This window comes from Ptychodera flava, chromosome 18, assembly GCF_041260155.1.
Source record: "Ptychodera flava strain L36383 chromosome 18, AS_Pfla_20210202, whole genome shotgun sequence".
Classification (NCBI taxonomy): domain Eukaryota; kingdom Metazoa; phylum Hemichordata; class Enteropneusta; family Ptychoderidae; genus Ptychodera; species Ptychodera flava.
Window position 1 is genome coordinate 14,770,889 of NC_091945.1, and position 13,303 is coordinate 14,784,191.

At 35.3% G+C, this 13,303-nt stretch overlaps 1 protein-coding gene across 1 annotated transcript in view; it reads right to left on the reverse strand.

Annotated features, from left to right (window-relative positions):
- Positions 1-13,303, reverse strand: part of LOC139117625 (uncharacterized) — a 28,435-nt gene that overhangs the window by 5,757 nt on the left and 9,375 nt on the right. Inside the window, exons 5-18 of the mRNA XM_070680867.1 lie at positions 11,345-11,500; positions 10,727-10,836; positions 9,232-9,356; positions 8,686-8,847; positions 8,064-8,212; positions 7,365-7,571; positions 6,342-6,430; positions 6,081-6,167; positions 4,221-4,292; positions 3,608-3,793; positions 2,902-3,103; positions 1,868-2,039; positions 1,646-1,747; positions 749-894 (exon numbers count right to left, since the gene is read on the reverse strand). Coding sequence (XP_070536968.1) covers positions 749-894; positions 1,646-1,747; positions 1,868-2,039; positions 2,902-3,103; positions 3,608-3,793; positions 4,221-4,292; positions 6,081-6,167; positions 6,342-6,430; positions 7,365-7,571; positions 8,064-8,212; positions 8,686-8,847; positions 9,232-9,356; positions 10,727-10,836; positions 11,345-11,500 — 1,965 coding nt within the window. The remainder of the gene's footprint in view (positions 1-748; positions 895-1,645; positions 1,748-1,867; positions 2,040-2,901; positions 3,104-3,607; positions 3,794-4,220; positions 4,293-6,080; positions 6,168-6,341; positions 6,431-7,364; positions 7,572-8,063; positions 8,213-8,685; positions 8,848-9,231; positions 9,357-10,726; positions 10,837-11,344; positions 11,501-13,303) is intronic.

Below are 13,303 nucleotides of genomic sequence, written 5' to 3' on the forward strand. Positions count from 1 at the left end.
TTGAAAGATATGGTATAAGATGTTGGACAAATGATATTAGACAGCATAAATGAAATTCGTCATTGGAATGCGAATCCAACTTTCACATGTATGCTTCACAGCTTGTTATATAGTGGGCACCACGTGTGAGACAAGATGTGTTCAATTCTTCCAAACACCTTGGCATCACTTCTTAGTTTTCTGCACGATCATGCAGGTCCTTATGTACGTGCTCGAGTTGGACAGGCTTTCTTCTGATTTACTTTTTTGTGCGCGCATTTGTGAACTCTGTAAATAATGTATTTTTGATTAAGATTGTCATATTGCGAATGATTGATGTTTTACACGACACATAATTCCTTTTACATTTCGTGAGATTTAAGTAATATATGGAGTAGTGCGTTGATCTTTGAAGATAGAATAATTTGATGATATCCTTCCATTGTTTACAGGTGCTCCAATAAGTTAAGGAAGTGTCTTTACTACAGTTAGGGTTTATCAGCATTGGTTATATACAGCGTTTGTTTCTGATAAAGAAAAATTGCAGCATTTGCTCAAGCTAGATGCTCCGGCAATAACTGATCTTAATATGTATTGAAGTATTAAAATAGTATTGAGTTTCTAAAGTTTATTTGATCACTTAAGAACTTACGAATAAGGACCAGGACTTTGGTGTTTCATGGTCAATAACTGCCAATAGACATCCATTACATCCATATAATATATATATATATATATATATATATATATATATATATATATATCCTACCGATTTTGACGATAAGTATTCCATGCCTTTGGTTACATCCAGGGCAAATTTCACAAGCCTTTCTTGTGACAAACCCTCTCTATGTTTCTTGAGATACTTCACAAGATCTCCATTTGGAGCAAATTCAAAAACCAATAACAAAGGGTCTGCATGAAAAAGAATGAATGGGGTATTTCTCAATAAATATTACGATTACCTTGCATAAAAGAAGTTTGTTTTCTGATGAATATTTTATATTATGTTCTTCATATATATTCAGCTTGCAAATGGCTAACGTTTCATTATTTTTTGGGGGCAATAACCTAAGTTGTCGAGAAAAATGTTTCATATACGGCTAGTTGTCAATCGGGTTCGAACTCACAACATACAAACAGTCGGTCATGAAGACTTACCCCTTGTGCAATGACACCTTAATTATAAATATTCTTGACTGAATGTGGGTTGTATATGTGCCAATCAAACTTTAATGTGATGGTCAGACGATAGAATGTGTAAACATAGTTTTAAATCCATCAGTGACAATGACAACTGTACCAGTTCCATTGACCAGTGGTGTGTCGGTTACCGTGCATGCATCAAGTAAGCCCTCTGTGCTTGTTAGCCAGCGAAACCAGTGTTGAAGACTTACGTCTATGAGTTTACTGAAGACCTAACATGAGGGCTTTGTCCAGGAGAAAACGGAAACGTGCGATGTGGTGTTAACATGTGTCCAGCCATCACCATAAATTGGTCTCACACCGGAATATATATTCACCCGTATTCCAAACTCAAAAGGGTATTTACAAACCAAGTCCACTTTGAAGGGTCTCAGGCATCATTGTTCTAAATGTCATTTTAACATGTTCCTCGTTTACCATAAATCAATTTGGTTAATCATGTACATGTAACAGCCCTTACCTCCAGCGGTACAGTATCCAAGCAAGAGGATGACATTTTGATGTTGCTTCAGGGAAGCGAGCACCTTCAATTCTTTTGTAAATGCTTCTGTATTGTCGACATCTTTGGTTGGATAAGAAAAACAATTAAAGACAATAAACATTTGTGTCGGGCGAAGGATACGTTTGCCTTACGAATCAATTTTCTCTAGACATGCCAAAACAAGGAATAAAATCCTCTTACCATAGGAGTCTCTGAGAGATTTTACAGCAACTTCGATGGCTACACACTCTGTGTTAATAGTTCGTTGCAACAGAGCTTTGTTAACTATTCCATAGTGACCCGCACCAAGTTGTTCTTTATTTTCTAGCTCGTCTCGTTGAAGTTCTCTCGCCGGAAGAAAGCATGATAGGGCCTACCAACCAAAACGCAAGAATCTGTTAACCTTAAAATATGACCAAGAAGATGTTCAAAAATGTGGACACATCCTAAATGTTATCGTCTTTATGTAATTCTTTCATTCTTTTTATTGCAATCTTTCTTTTTTTTGAGATACAAGTGCTTAGCTGCACTTATTAATATGCTCGGTCGTGTGAATGCCCTGTACAGTTATTTCTAATTGAGTATTTCACCAAAAATGTTGAAGTTTCATGTAAATGATTTACTTTTTTCATTGAGAGTGATGTAATCCTCGGGCCATGTCTCCTGTCATTTTTTACCAAAAGGAGTCGGGATTTTGAGCCATGTGACTATTCAGGCGTTGCTCATTTTCCCATGTGTTCACTATAGGGGAGTTCTTGAACAATGTTTCATCGGAAGTTTTTTCGATCGATCATGTCATCGCATTATAATGACTTTTCAACAGAAGCTACTAGTGTCCTGTCTTGTATGATGTTATTTTTATGTTTGGAGTCTATTGCACAACAATCGGACTGGGCATGTCCAATAGTAGTTTTGCGCTACTTGGACAGTTGCAATCGGTGTGAAGTTGCTGTCCGTCATATACGTGTGGATACCGCTGCAAATAAATACAAATTCATCATCATATATATATATATATATATATATATATATATATATATATATATATATATATATATATATATATATATATATATATATATATATATATATATATATATATATGTATGTATAATTTACTTGGTTGGTTAGTTGGTTGGTTGTTTGGCTGGTTGGTAGGTTGGTTGGTTTGGCTGTTAGTTTGTTTGTTTGTTGTTTGTTTGTTAGTTTGTTAGCTATATCAGTTTATTTATTACCTTTGTTCTACAGACTTCAGCAACGCTACTTTTTGGCGGAGATTTTGGACCATTTTTTCCCTTAATTGGTGGACTAGGAGGAGAAAGCACCTCCATATACATTGCAGGTCTACTGGATGGCAGTGCCTGATTGTATTCGTTGGGTAATTTCGACCCTTCACCATTCAAACCATCAATAGACGTAGTAGATCTTTTCTTTAATCTTGAATGACACAAACATAACAGATGGAACGACTTCGTTAGTTAAAACATAGGAGAAACATGTTGAAGGTGATTAAAAGTCACAGTTAGGCACAGTGTGACCTCAAAACACGGCCAAAATCAATGTCATTCAAGACGGATAATTTACCAGGCCAAACGTAGAAATGACAGCAACTATAGGATCGTCCTGAATAATTGCTTGTGATGAAATAAGATGCCCGGAGTTGGTAAGCGTACTCTACTTTTATGCCTGTGCAATCGTCAAGATTGTGATAACTTTAGTTTGATGCGGCAAGTTACTATTCGAGTGCAAGCTAGCTGTCACTCTTTTATTTGGAAAACATTTATATATTATTTAAGAAACATTGGGGAAACACTACATGGTGGCGTCGTCTATACTTTCCTTTGAATGATGACGGTGCACTTGCTCGAGCTTAATTTATCACTTTAAAACTTTAGACTGAAAAGATCAAATGAGAACTGTAATGTAGCTGTGATTGATAACCTCTTCCATAGATAGCTAGCGTATGCTATTACTAGTATCAGTGGTACAGCAAGTATAACCACCAGTAGAACAATGATCCATATTGGTACGCATCGGTCGTTGCCAGCCGTTGTTTTCCATCGATTTGTATTTCCCTGACTGATGGTACGAACGGCCCATTTTGATCTAAACTTGTCACCTAAATGCCTAAAATACGAGATGTAAACGAAGAAAGAGCATTCTATTAGCTTCATTTTCATTGTGTCACCTTTGAATGGATGATTAAATCACTCTCTTAAATTATAGTGAAATCTTATTTCCTATATATTTGGTTTATGTTTTGCGAACATTTTAATTACCGTACATGGAATCAATAAAGCGAATCTTATCTTATATGTACATATGTATGTGTATTTATGTACTATGTCTACATGAGTGGATGATGAGTGGAAAAATTGACGTTTTTTAACTCTAAATGTACGAGTAAAAATTGTAAAGGGTAGTTGTGTTTAAAAGGTCGTATAGAGGCTATATAGCGAAATCAACTAAAACTGAAAAAAGGAAAGCGAGAAGTTGTTTACGAAGCATGTTATAAACATTACGCATGATGAAAATTCACAAACAGTGAACTCACTTTGCAAGAACATCCTCTCCAGCAACAACGGAATGTGTCTGTGGATAGGTACATGTGTACCAAATATCGGTTCTGACGACAAGAAAAGATGTCATCTGTTATCTCTGATGATGTTGCACCTTGACTATAATTGATTAAAACTACAAACAAAATTTTCATTCCTGCAGAATGTCAATGATCAAGTGAAAGCTAGCACTTAACCAACAGTTTTTATCAAGGGAATATTTCTCATTAAAGATGAAAAGGAAAACCCCTCATACTATATATTTTCAAAACGCAGAGAATCGAAAGCTAGTATGGTAGTTAAAATTTACTTGAAGGGTGAGAAGGTATATATTTTGGGTAGAAAACCTCAATGTTGGTATAATTGATAAAATTAATTTAAGTCAAAAACGTGAACTTTAATATTTCACCAGATAAAAGAGTAACTATAGCAATAAAACCAATATTTTATTTTGCATTATCTATCCTCATTCTAAAATGGCAAGGGTTGAAAGGCTGACAATCTAAAAACGTGATTAAAATCATGATAAGCAATATAAAAATGCCTTGTATTCAAAGTCTAAGAACGTTATTGCCAAGCGATTTCGTAGTATAGAATTGAAAAAACATACTGTGAAAACTTCACAAAATTCGACCGAGCGAGATGTGAGTTAAAGTGTTATGAAATCTTGAAATTGAGAAAGAAGCCAGAAAACTGGGTGATTTGCATAAATTCGCATAAATTTACACTTATTTCTCACCCAACTTACGGTTGCTTAAGAAGCTAAAAGATGAACCCGACCTTGGTTAACAAATTTTGCGAAGGGGCGATTTTGAGCAAAGTATGCTGTGTTACGTACAACGTCACCTTAATACGTCACTGCAATTTTACGTTCGAAATTCATCTTGTTTAATGACGAGAAGTTCGCAAGTTGCTAAGTGTGTCCTAAGTATTGTGATCGAGAAAACGCCAGAAGAATCCCTTCTAGATAGACACTAAATAGTCAAGTAAATTAATGGCAATCATAGGCATCTGTTATCCAAAAATCAAAGGCCAAAAGTCACATTACATAGTTATTTCATACGAAAAATAGAGCATATACAAATCACACAGTCACAGTAAAAGGAAGATAATATGGACTTCATGTAAAACTATCAACTTGAAGAAGTGACGTCAGTGGGAAATTGATGATAGTGCAGTTTAAATCATCTCTCTTGTACATTCTAGTAGAAAGGTGACCACTACAGTCAAATTCGAGAACAAATATCTAGATACCAAGCACGAGAAGCTGATTCGGTAGTTTCTTTGAATCTCCAATTCAGGAGGACAAATTATAAGGAAACAGGCACTGAACCAGGAACTATTCAGACAAACTCCATCATCCAAGTATCAGCATCTGAAAATTGGAGGGTTTAATACCTAAAGGGATTTTTCTGTTTGACTACGTTCTGGATGAATTCTGCCTTGTATAAATACAGAAACAAGTCAACAACTATGGGGAACAATTCGTACCATACGAATTCCTGTGCACTGTTTGAAAATATGAGCGCGAAATTCGACAAATATGTCTTCGATGACGAATTCAAGCATACTAAAGTTATGAGAGCGTTTCTTTTACTTTGGAGACAAAACGAAAATTGTGTCAATATTTCAAAATTATGCAAAAACCATTAGGTTTGACACGGTTAAAATAAAGGACGAATAGGATCTGGCAAGGAGACACTAATATCAAGCATGGCAAAACTTAGACCGCCAACATGAAGATAAGCTTACAATTTACCGGACATGTCGCAACACCACGGAGGACAAAGGCATATTTGAAAAGCTCTGTAGAACCAACATGCTGAGAAATATCTTACGAGTTGTGGAGTACTTACTCATTGACAAGTATTTGTCGCTCGTCAGATAAGCTTGGGCCGATGTCTAAAATGGCGACGTCCAATCCAAGCTGTTCTTCAAGGTCTCTATCTCAAAGAGGAATAAGGTAAGACTTAGCTGGTCATAGGCAGTATTCGAAGCCACGGACATGGAGCTTCTTCAGAATAGCAACATAAGTAATTATACTGTGATTGAACATGCATATATCTGTACTATTCTACTGACTCCATACCTAAATCAAAAGTTTAAACTCTGCCCACCTGACAATCTCATGTGAATGCGCTTTCGTGTACTTGTTGGATAATGAGGTAGTCAAAACAATCAGATTTTGAATACTGGTTGTCGTAATCTGTGTTGTAAAAAATAAAAACAAGAATAGATATTATTAAGTACTCATGCACAGAAGGTTCTGTTAACCATGAATTCATTCATGAAACAGTCAAGATTAAGCATACTGATTCTTGCCCATGACTATCCGGCTGTTCTTCGAGTCGTTTACAGTTATTTGACATCTAAAATTTATTAATCTATACGTAGTAATCATAATTAGGTCAATGGGTTACATATGTCAAATCATGAAGTGTATATTGCATCATTATACAAATATTTGTCTAACACATGATTTCTTTTTGTTTTATACCAAATAGACGTTTGCATGTCAAAAAAGTTGAACACTATTGCGTAACAATATAATAATATGCTTACACACAAAATTCTTTTATGTTATCTAGGTAGGGAAATGGTGTTCTAAAAGCACAAACACTAAACGTTAATAATGTTTTACCTGACGAAAGCTTGAACTCTTCGTTTTTGAAATGCGAAGAAGCTTTACGAGCACTGGTTAAGGTAGAATTTACAGATAGGTTGACAGATGCGACTTTGAAACTTTTAAAAAGGCTCCTTTGTGTCTACCATTTGTGGGGTCTCATTTTGAAGCTCATGCAGTAAATAATGTTTTCACTGGCTAACGTTTGTAAAGAGCGAAAATACTTTTTTTCTCCCATAGAATGGGCCGCCATTTCGAATTTCAAGTGTCCATCATTATAATGGGTAATTTGTTTCTCTGAAACCACATTTGCACCTGAATCTCGATTTTTATTTTTATCTCGATAGCTAAGTGGCCTAAAGTATCTTTACCTACTGTCTAAGCAACAGTTGAAGTTATTCCACCTCAAAGACAATAAGACAGATTTTCCGTCACCCCTAAGCGAGTGAGGAATAGCCTGTGTCATTTTAACAATTATGGTTAGAGACAAATGGTTCTGCTCGTGTCTTCATCTTACTTCCACGTTCGTATCCCGTAGAGAGGAAACTCCATTACCAAAATCATCCGTAGCCTTCACAGTGAACTCAAACGTTGAAAGTTTATTGTTATCTAACGGTTCAGCGAGGTAGATGCTGCCCGACCATTTCTCTATCGCAAATTGGCTTGGTCCTCCTTTCATCTCGTAAAGCAAGGCGCTGCTATTTCCAATGTCTGCATCATCGGCCTTTCGGTAAGGGAATTATAAATAGTATACAGGTGTCAATGAATTTGGTCTCGTCACATTATAGATAATGATGAATCTGAGCATTTTCTAATTGGCCTTCAATAAGAATAATTATAATGTCATATTTAAATGATAACAGTGCTATGTTGTGTGGAAATTTGAGTGATTAATGCACACCCTAGTTTCCATTCCCTGGGGAAATAACAGATAATGTAGCTTTAAATAGCTGTATGTACATATATTCATTTGTACTTCCAAGCAGAAAGGGGTGTTATTGATTGTGCAGTACGGGAGAAAGTTTTCAAAGTACACTTGGACTTCAAGTGACTCAAATACGTCTTAATATGTTGATTTAAAGTGTTACAAATTACACCAAATTTGCAAAGTTCTTTGTCTAATCTTGAAGTACTAGTCATAATTGTTTGTAGGCGAAGAAACAAAATGATATTGTACACTTATTAATGAAATGTCGTTAGCATTAGCTATATTTACCGTAATCTTCATTATCTTTGTTCCAAGCAGAATATCAAAGTAAATACCAATGGCATAAGTATCTTTTTGGAATATTGGCGGGTTGTCATTGATGTCTTCAACCTTTAGGAACACGCAAAGCTCGCTCAAACGAAGGTCCTTGCAGTGGTCTTGGGATGAAAAAAAACCCAAAATCTTCAGAAAAATAGGTTGGAAATACGCTCATATATTAAATTTATTTGTTAAACAAGGAAGAAACGTTCATAACCGCATTGATGATATTTTTTCCGATGTCATTCCTCCGATCTTTGGTGAAACAAAAATCACTTATGTATAGATTATTAAGTAAGTACGTTTTATCTTGGCCTGTCAAATATTACAAAGTATCCGTATGTTGCGCTGAATTATTGTATACCACCCGTACCCGGGGTAGTAGTCACCTTAGGTGTACTGTGATCATCTAGAAGTATCACTACAAGTACGATAGAAAAAAGGTAAAGACAAGTAAATGAAACAAGAACGAAGGAAAAAAATGTGACAAATCGTTAAATCAATATGAGGAAAACAACCAGGTTTATAACTTTTAAAACTTGCTACCTATCTACATATCTCGCATTTAGATATAGTGTAAAACATTTTTCACCTGGCACCATAGGCGGTAGGGGTGTCCTTTCATTCGTATGGGCACCACTGCCACTGTGGTTGAAAAATGCAACGACGAGCAAATGATATCCTGCAGTCTCTTCTCTATCAAGTTCTACTTTGTTGCAAATCATTCCAGTTGTCTCATTTATTGTAAAGTGATCTACAATGCACAAGTTTAGAGAATAAATTAATGTATAGTTCACGAAATGGATGGCAAGTAAATTAAATCCCTTTCTTTTGAATGATTGCCTCGGCAAGAATTGCCGGAAAGTTTTATTCTACAACAATATATAAACATATTTTGTTGACGGAAGGTTTTATCAACTCTACATTACAGTCCGTAATATTGAGCTATTGAATTGAAGATCAGTGTCGAGCAATGTACCATATAACGTTACTGGTAAGCAGAAGCTACATAATTTAACACGCAGTCACGAAAGTGACTTTTCTGGACAGAGCTTTCCACATCCAATCGTACACACATTTAATCGTTGCAACACGATATCATCCAAAACATGATCATCAGAATATGATAAATACTTACCGTTCTTGTCACCTGCATCAATTTTGTAGTAAATCGGCCCAGTGTGAGGCCCATTGTAAACCGCCTGTGGTATTTCTTCGCACCAGGATTGTGCCAGGTCGCCCTCGATTGGTCTTGTTGCCATGCTGTAGAATGGATATAATAGTTGTCATATGGATTTTAGTTCCCATATAGTTTTCAATAAATCACAAATACCCAAATGGAGATTTTTCCACAATATTGTTCCGACTGTAAAATAAAAGGTCTTTAGTTCTACTCAAAGAATATTGATACATAGTTTTGAACTTCTTATCAACTCTATCTGGATGCGTGTGCACGTCAAATGTTATAGTCCAAAAAGAAATACAAGCCTTTCTATGAATGTTCCAATGGTTGTTGCAGTTGAATTTGGTAGTGAACAACGTGTTTATAATTATAGATCAAACGTTCTACTTCAAATAAAAAATGTAATGAAATGCACCCCTATTTTAGAGACAATTTGATTATGTAGTTTTGGCAGTTTAAGAAGTACGAACGATCAGCTGCTAGTAAATTTCAGTAATATAGCGAAGTAGGCTTTGTAGATTTCGATATATATTTGTCAGGTTTCTCAGGTTTTTTACCCATTTGTTTGTTTTGGGAAAGTTTTTAAAGGCCGGGTCCTGGTATATATAGAGGTGCTGCAACGGCAACGCTAATTTTGCGTAAGGCACATACCATTTATTCGGAAATTCAAACCACCAAAGCAGCTCCAACCACCAAAGCAACAAGTTCAAATGATTCACCAAAAAGCCAACTCCTATGATATGCACGCACATATAACATCGAAGGGGATTCCATGAAAAAGTGGAATTCTTCACTCGAGAACAAAAGCGACGAGATATAAAAGCAAATTGAAAAAGGCACGTCTGTCTGATACATCAAACACGTATCAGTCGAACCACAAAGTGATCATTCTATTTTCTCTCTTCGAGAAACAATGCCAATAATCGAAACAAAAGCATGGGAATAAAAACCAAATGCGTGATTAATGATGGGACCTTCACCAAAGGTTTCCAAACATACGTCAAGATTAAATCATAAAAAATAAAACTTTGCAGGTCAGCAAGGTCATCTAGCTATAGCAAAGAACTATACGTCGATTAAGCAGCGTCTGACATTGTATTCTTATATCATTCAACAACAAAAATTATCCACACGCTACACCGTTTTGCTAACTCAGGTAGATCAGATTTGTGTGGCCGCTTTCACCCAGTAAATTCATTGCAATAGAAATTGGGGTTTGGTCGAGAGTATCTCATTTATTTGAATCAGGTTTTATGTCGACTGTTATTATTTTGCATAGCCGACATATATTGTGTCATCAACCGACTTCCGACATGACGTCACCAGTTTTGAGCTTAACAAAAGAGAAAGGGTGCATAATACTTAATGTAAACGATATCGTTAAGTTTTTTGTTCGACGATTCTATTATTTCGATGACTTTGTTTATGGCATAGTGAGAGACGTTCTTACTTGTGAAACTGTCCAGGCACATCAAATATCGGTTGAGCCCACACAAACATTTTAACGAGAGTTTCGTTGTACCTACTCCAGCATCCGTTGTCGGTTGCCCTCACAGTAAACTGTACATGAAGTAAAATATAGAGTCAGGTTATTCATGTAGCTGTTAGACACATCCTTTTGAAATAGATAGACTAAGTAAATAATATAGGTGTGAGCTCACTGTTTTTTGGTCCTGAGATCCATCAACAATCATGAATGGTTATTAATTATAGGAATTATATGGGAACATACAGCATGACGAGCTTGGGATGCCCTGACATATTATGAATATTCAACGATATTCAGAGATTTCTGTCACAGAAAAATGTTGAGCACTCAATTGCTTTTAGGTCAACGCGTTATGATATTACTTAGGCAGTGACGGTTGCTCAACTAATCAGAATGCAAAAACTTATCGATAACAGGCTACTGAATCTTACAGCGATATAATAACGTCATCAATACAGTATTCAAGGGTCACCATCCCTTAGAATTTACATTGCAGTCTGAAGTACGTCAGTGAGCATGAACCGTGAAATTTTCATTGCAAAGTATCGTTAGGAACATAGAAGTCACAATAATTTTTACCTCAAAGGTGAGTGTATCCAAATTTCCCGATTCAGCATTACCGAACCGCTTTGCAACAAACACTTCTCCCGTGTTCAGATCAACAGCAAAATGGGCAAGAGCCGATGTGTCTTGGTCAGGATGAATACTGTATCTTACGTTGGCATTACACGTTTCCTTGATTAATGAAATGATAGGACTTAAGAATATAAGCATTTTTGCTCACGTGTTGACACACGTGGGCATATGTCGCAGCGATGTCTGTCTGTCTGTCTGTCTGTCTGTCTGTCTGCGTACTCAATATCTCAAAACAGCTGATCAGATCAGAATCAAATCTGGTACATAGATTCAGTTTGCAAATGGCAAGAACTGATTAGTTTTTGGTGGGTGTGGCTTGCTACTTTTTGCTCATTTGCATATTAATGATTTTAGAAAAACTGATATATATTGACAACAACAGCACACAATTTGATGAGATTCGCTACAAATGTTGATCACACCAAGATATATCAGCTTTGAAAGATATTAAGGGGTGACGTGAAAGATAATTACCAATTTGCATGTTTAATGAAATTTCCTAATTAGGAGTATATATCTGAATATACTCGATCAAAATCGACGAAACTTGGTATGCATATTGAAGATACTATGATTTAACCTTATTGAAAGTCATTAAGCATTTTTACTTCATGCAAATCCTAATTTGCATATTTAATGAATTTTTGAAATTAAGGATATCTATTTGAAGTTACATGACCAAAATTGATGAAACTTGCCATGTACATTAAAGATACTATGATAGAACATTATTAAATGTCATTCAGCATTTTTACATTAGCCAATTCCTAATTTGCATATTTTATGAACTTTCCTAATTAGGGGTATTTATTTGAATTAATGAGACCAAAGTTGATGAAACTGGCTATGTACATTAAAGATACTATGATAGAACATTATTGAAAATCATTAAGCATTTGAACTTTAGCCAATTCCTTATTTGCATATTTAATGAACTTTCATAATCAGGGATATTTATCTGTATTGACTGAACAAAAGTTGACAAAACTTGCTATGTACATTAAAGATGCTACGATACGACATTATTGAAAGTCATTAAGCATTTTTACTTCATCCAGCTCCTAATTTGCATATTTAATGAATTTTTGAAATTAGGGATATATATTTGAATTTACATGACCAAAATTGATGAAACTTGCTATGTACATTAAAGATACTATTATGTAAGCTAACATTATTGAAAGGCATTAAGCATTTTTGCTTCAGCCAATTCCTAATGTGTGTATTTAATTAACGTTCCTAATTAGGGATATATTCTTGGATTTATTTGATCAAAGTTGGCATAACATGCTATGACATTGATGATTATACCAGGTTATACCAATATTGGAAGTCATTTCGCACTTAAGTTTTCATGTCAGCTAATTAATAGTTTGCATATCTAATGAGCTTTCAAAGTTTGGAATATATAGTTTTTAAGGACTTGACCAAAGGCAATTACACTTGCTATATAAGTGGTGATACAATTATAGCAGTCAAAGAAATTAATTATTTTTATTTCAGTTAATTACATATTTTAATACTTAATGACCTATAGAGTTATCTGTGGTGAATATTGTTTATTATGTTGATCATAATACTTTCAATGAAGTTGCAAACATGTGGCAAATGTTCAAATTTATACATAACTGCAATATATAATGAAACACGTGAGCATTTACAGTTCATATCTGGTATGCAAGGCAACTGTGAACGAGAATGACTGTTTTGATACAACTGAAAACACGAGAAACCACGAGAGCAGTATGTGCTCTGGTGTTGTGAAACAGCTTGCGTCAATTCTCTATTTATGAATGGACGTTCGTAAATTTTATTTACTGCTTCACTTTGCAGTTGTTGTTCTGCGTTTTGGCCTTTGTCCAACCATTGTGCGAAGTTTTAAATATACAAATGCAATTGTGT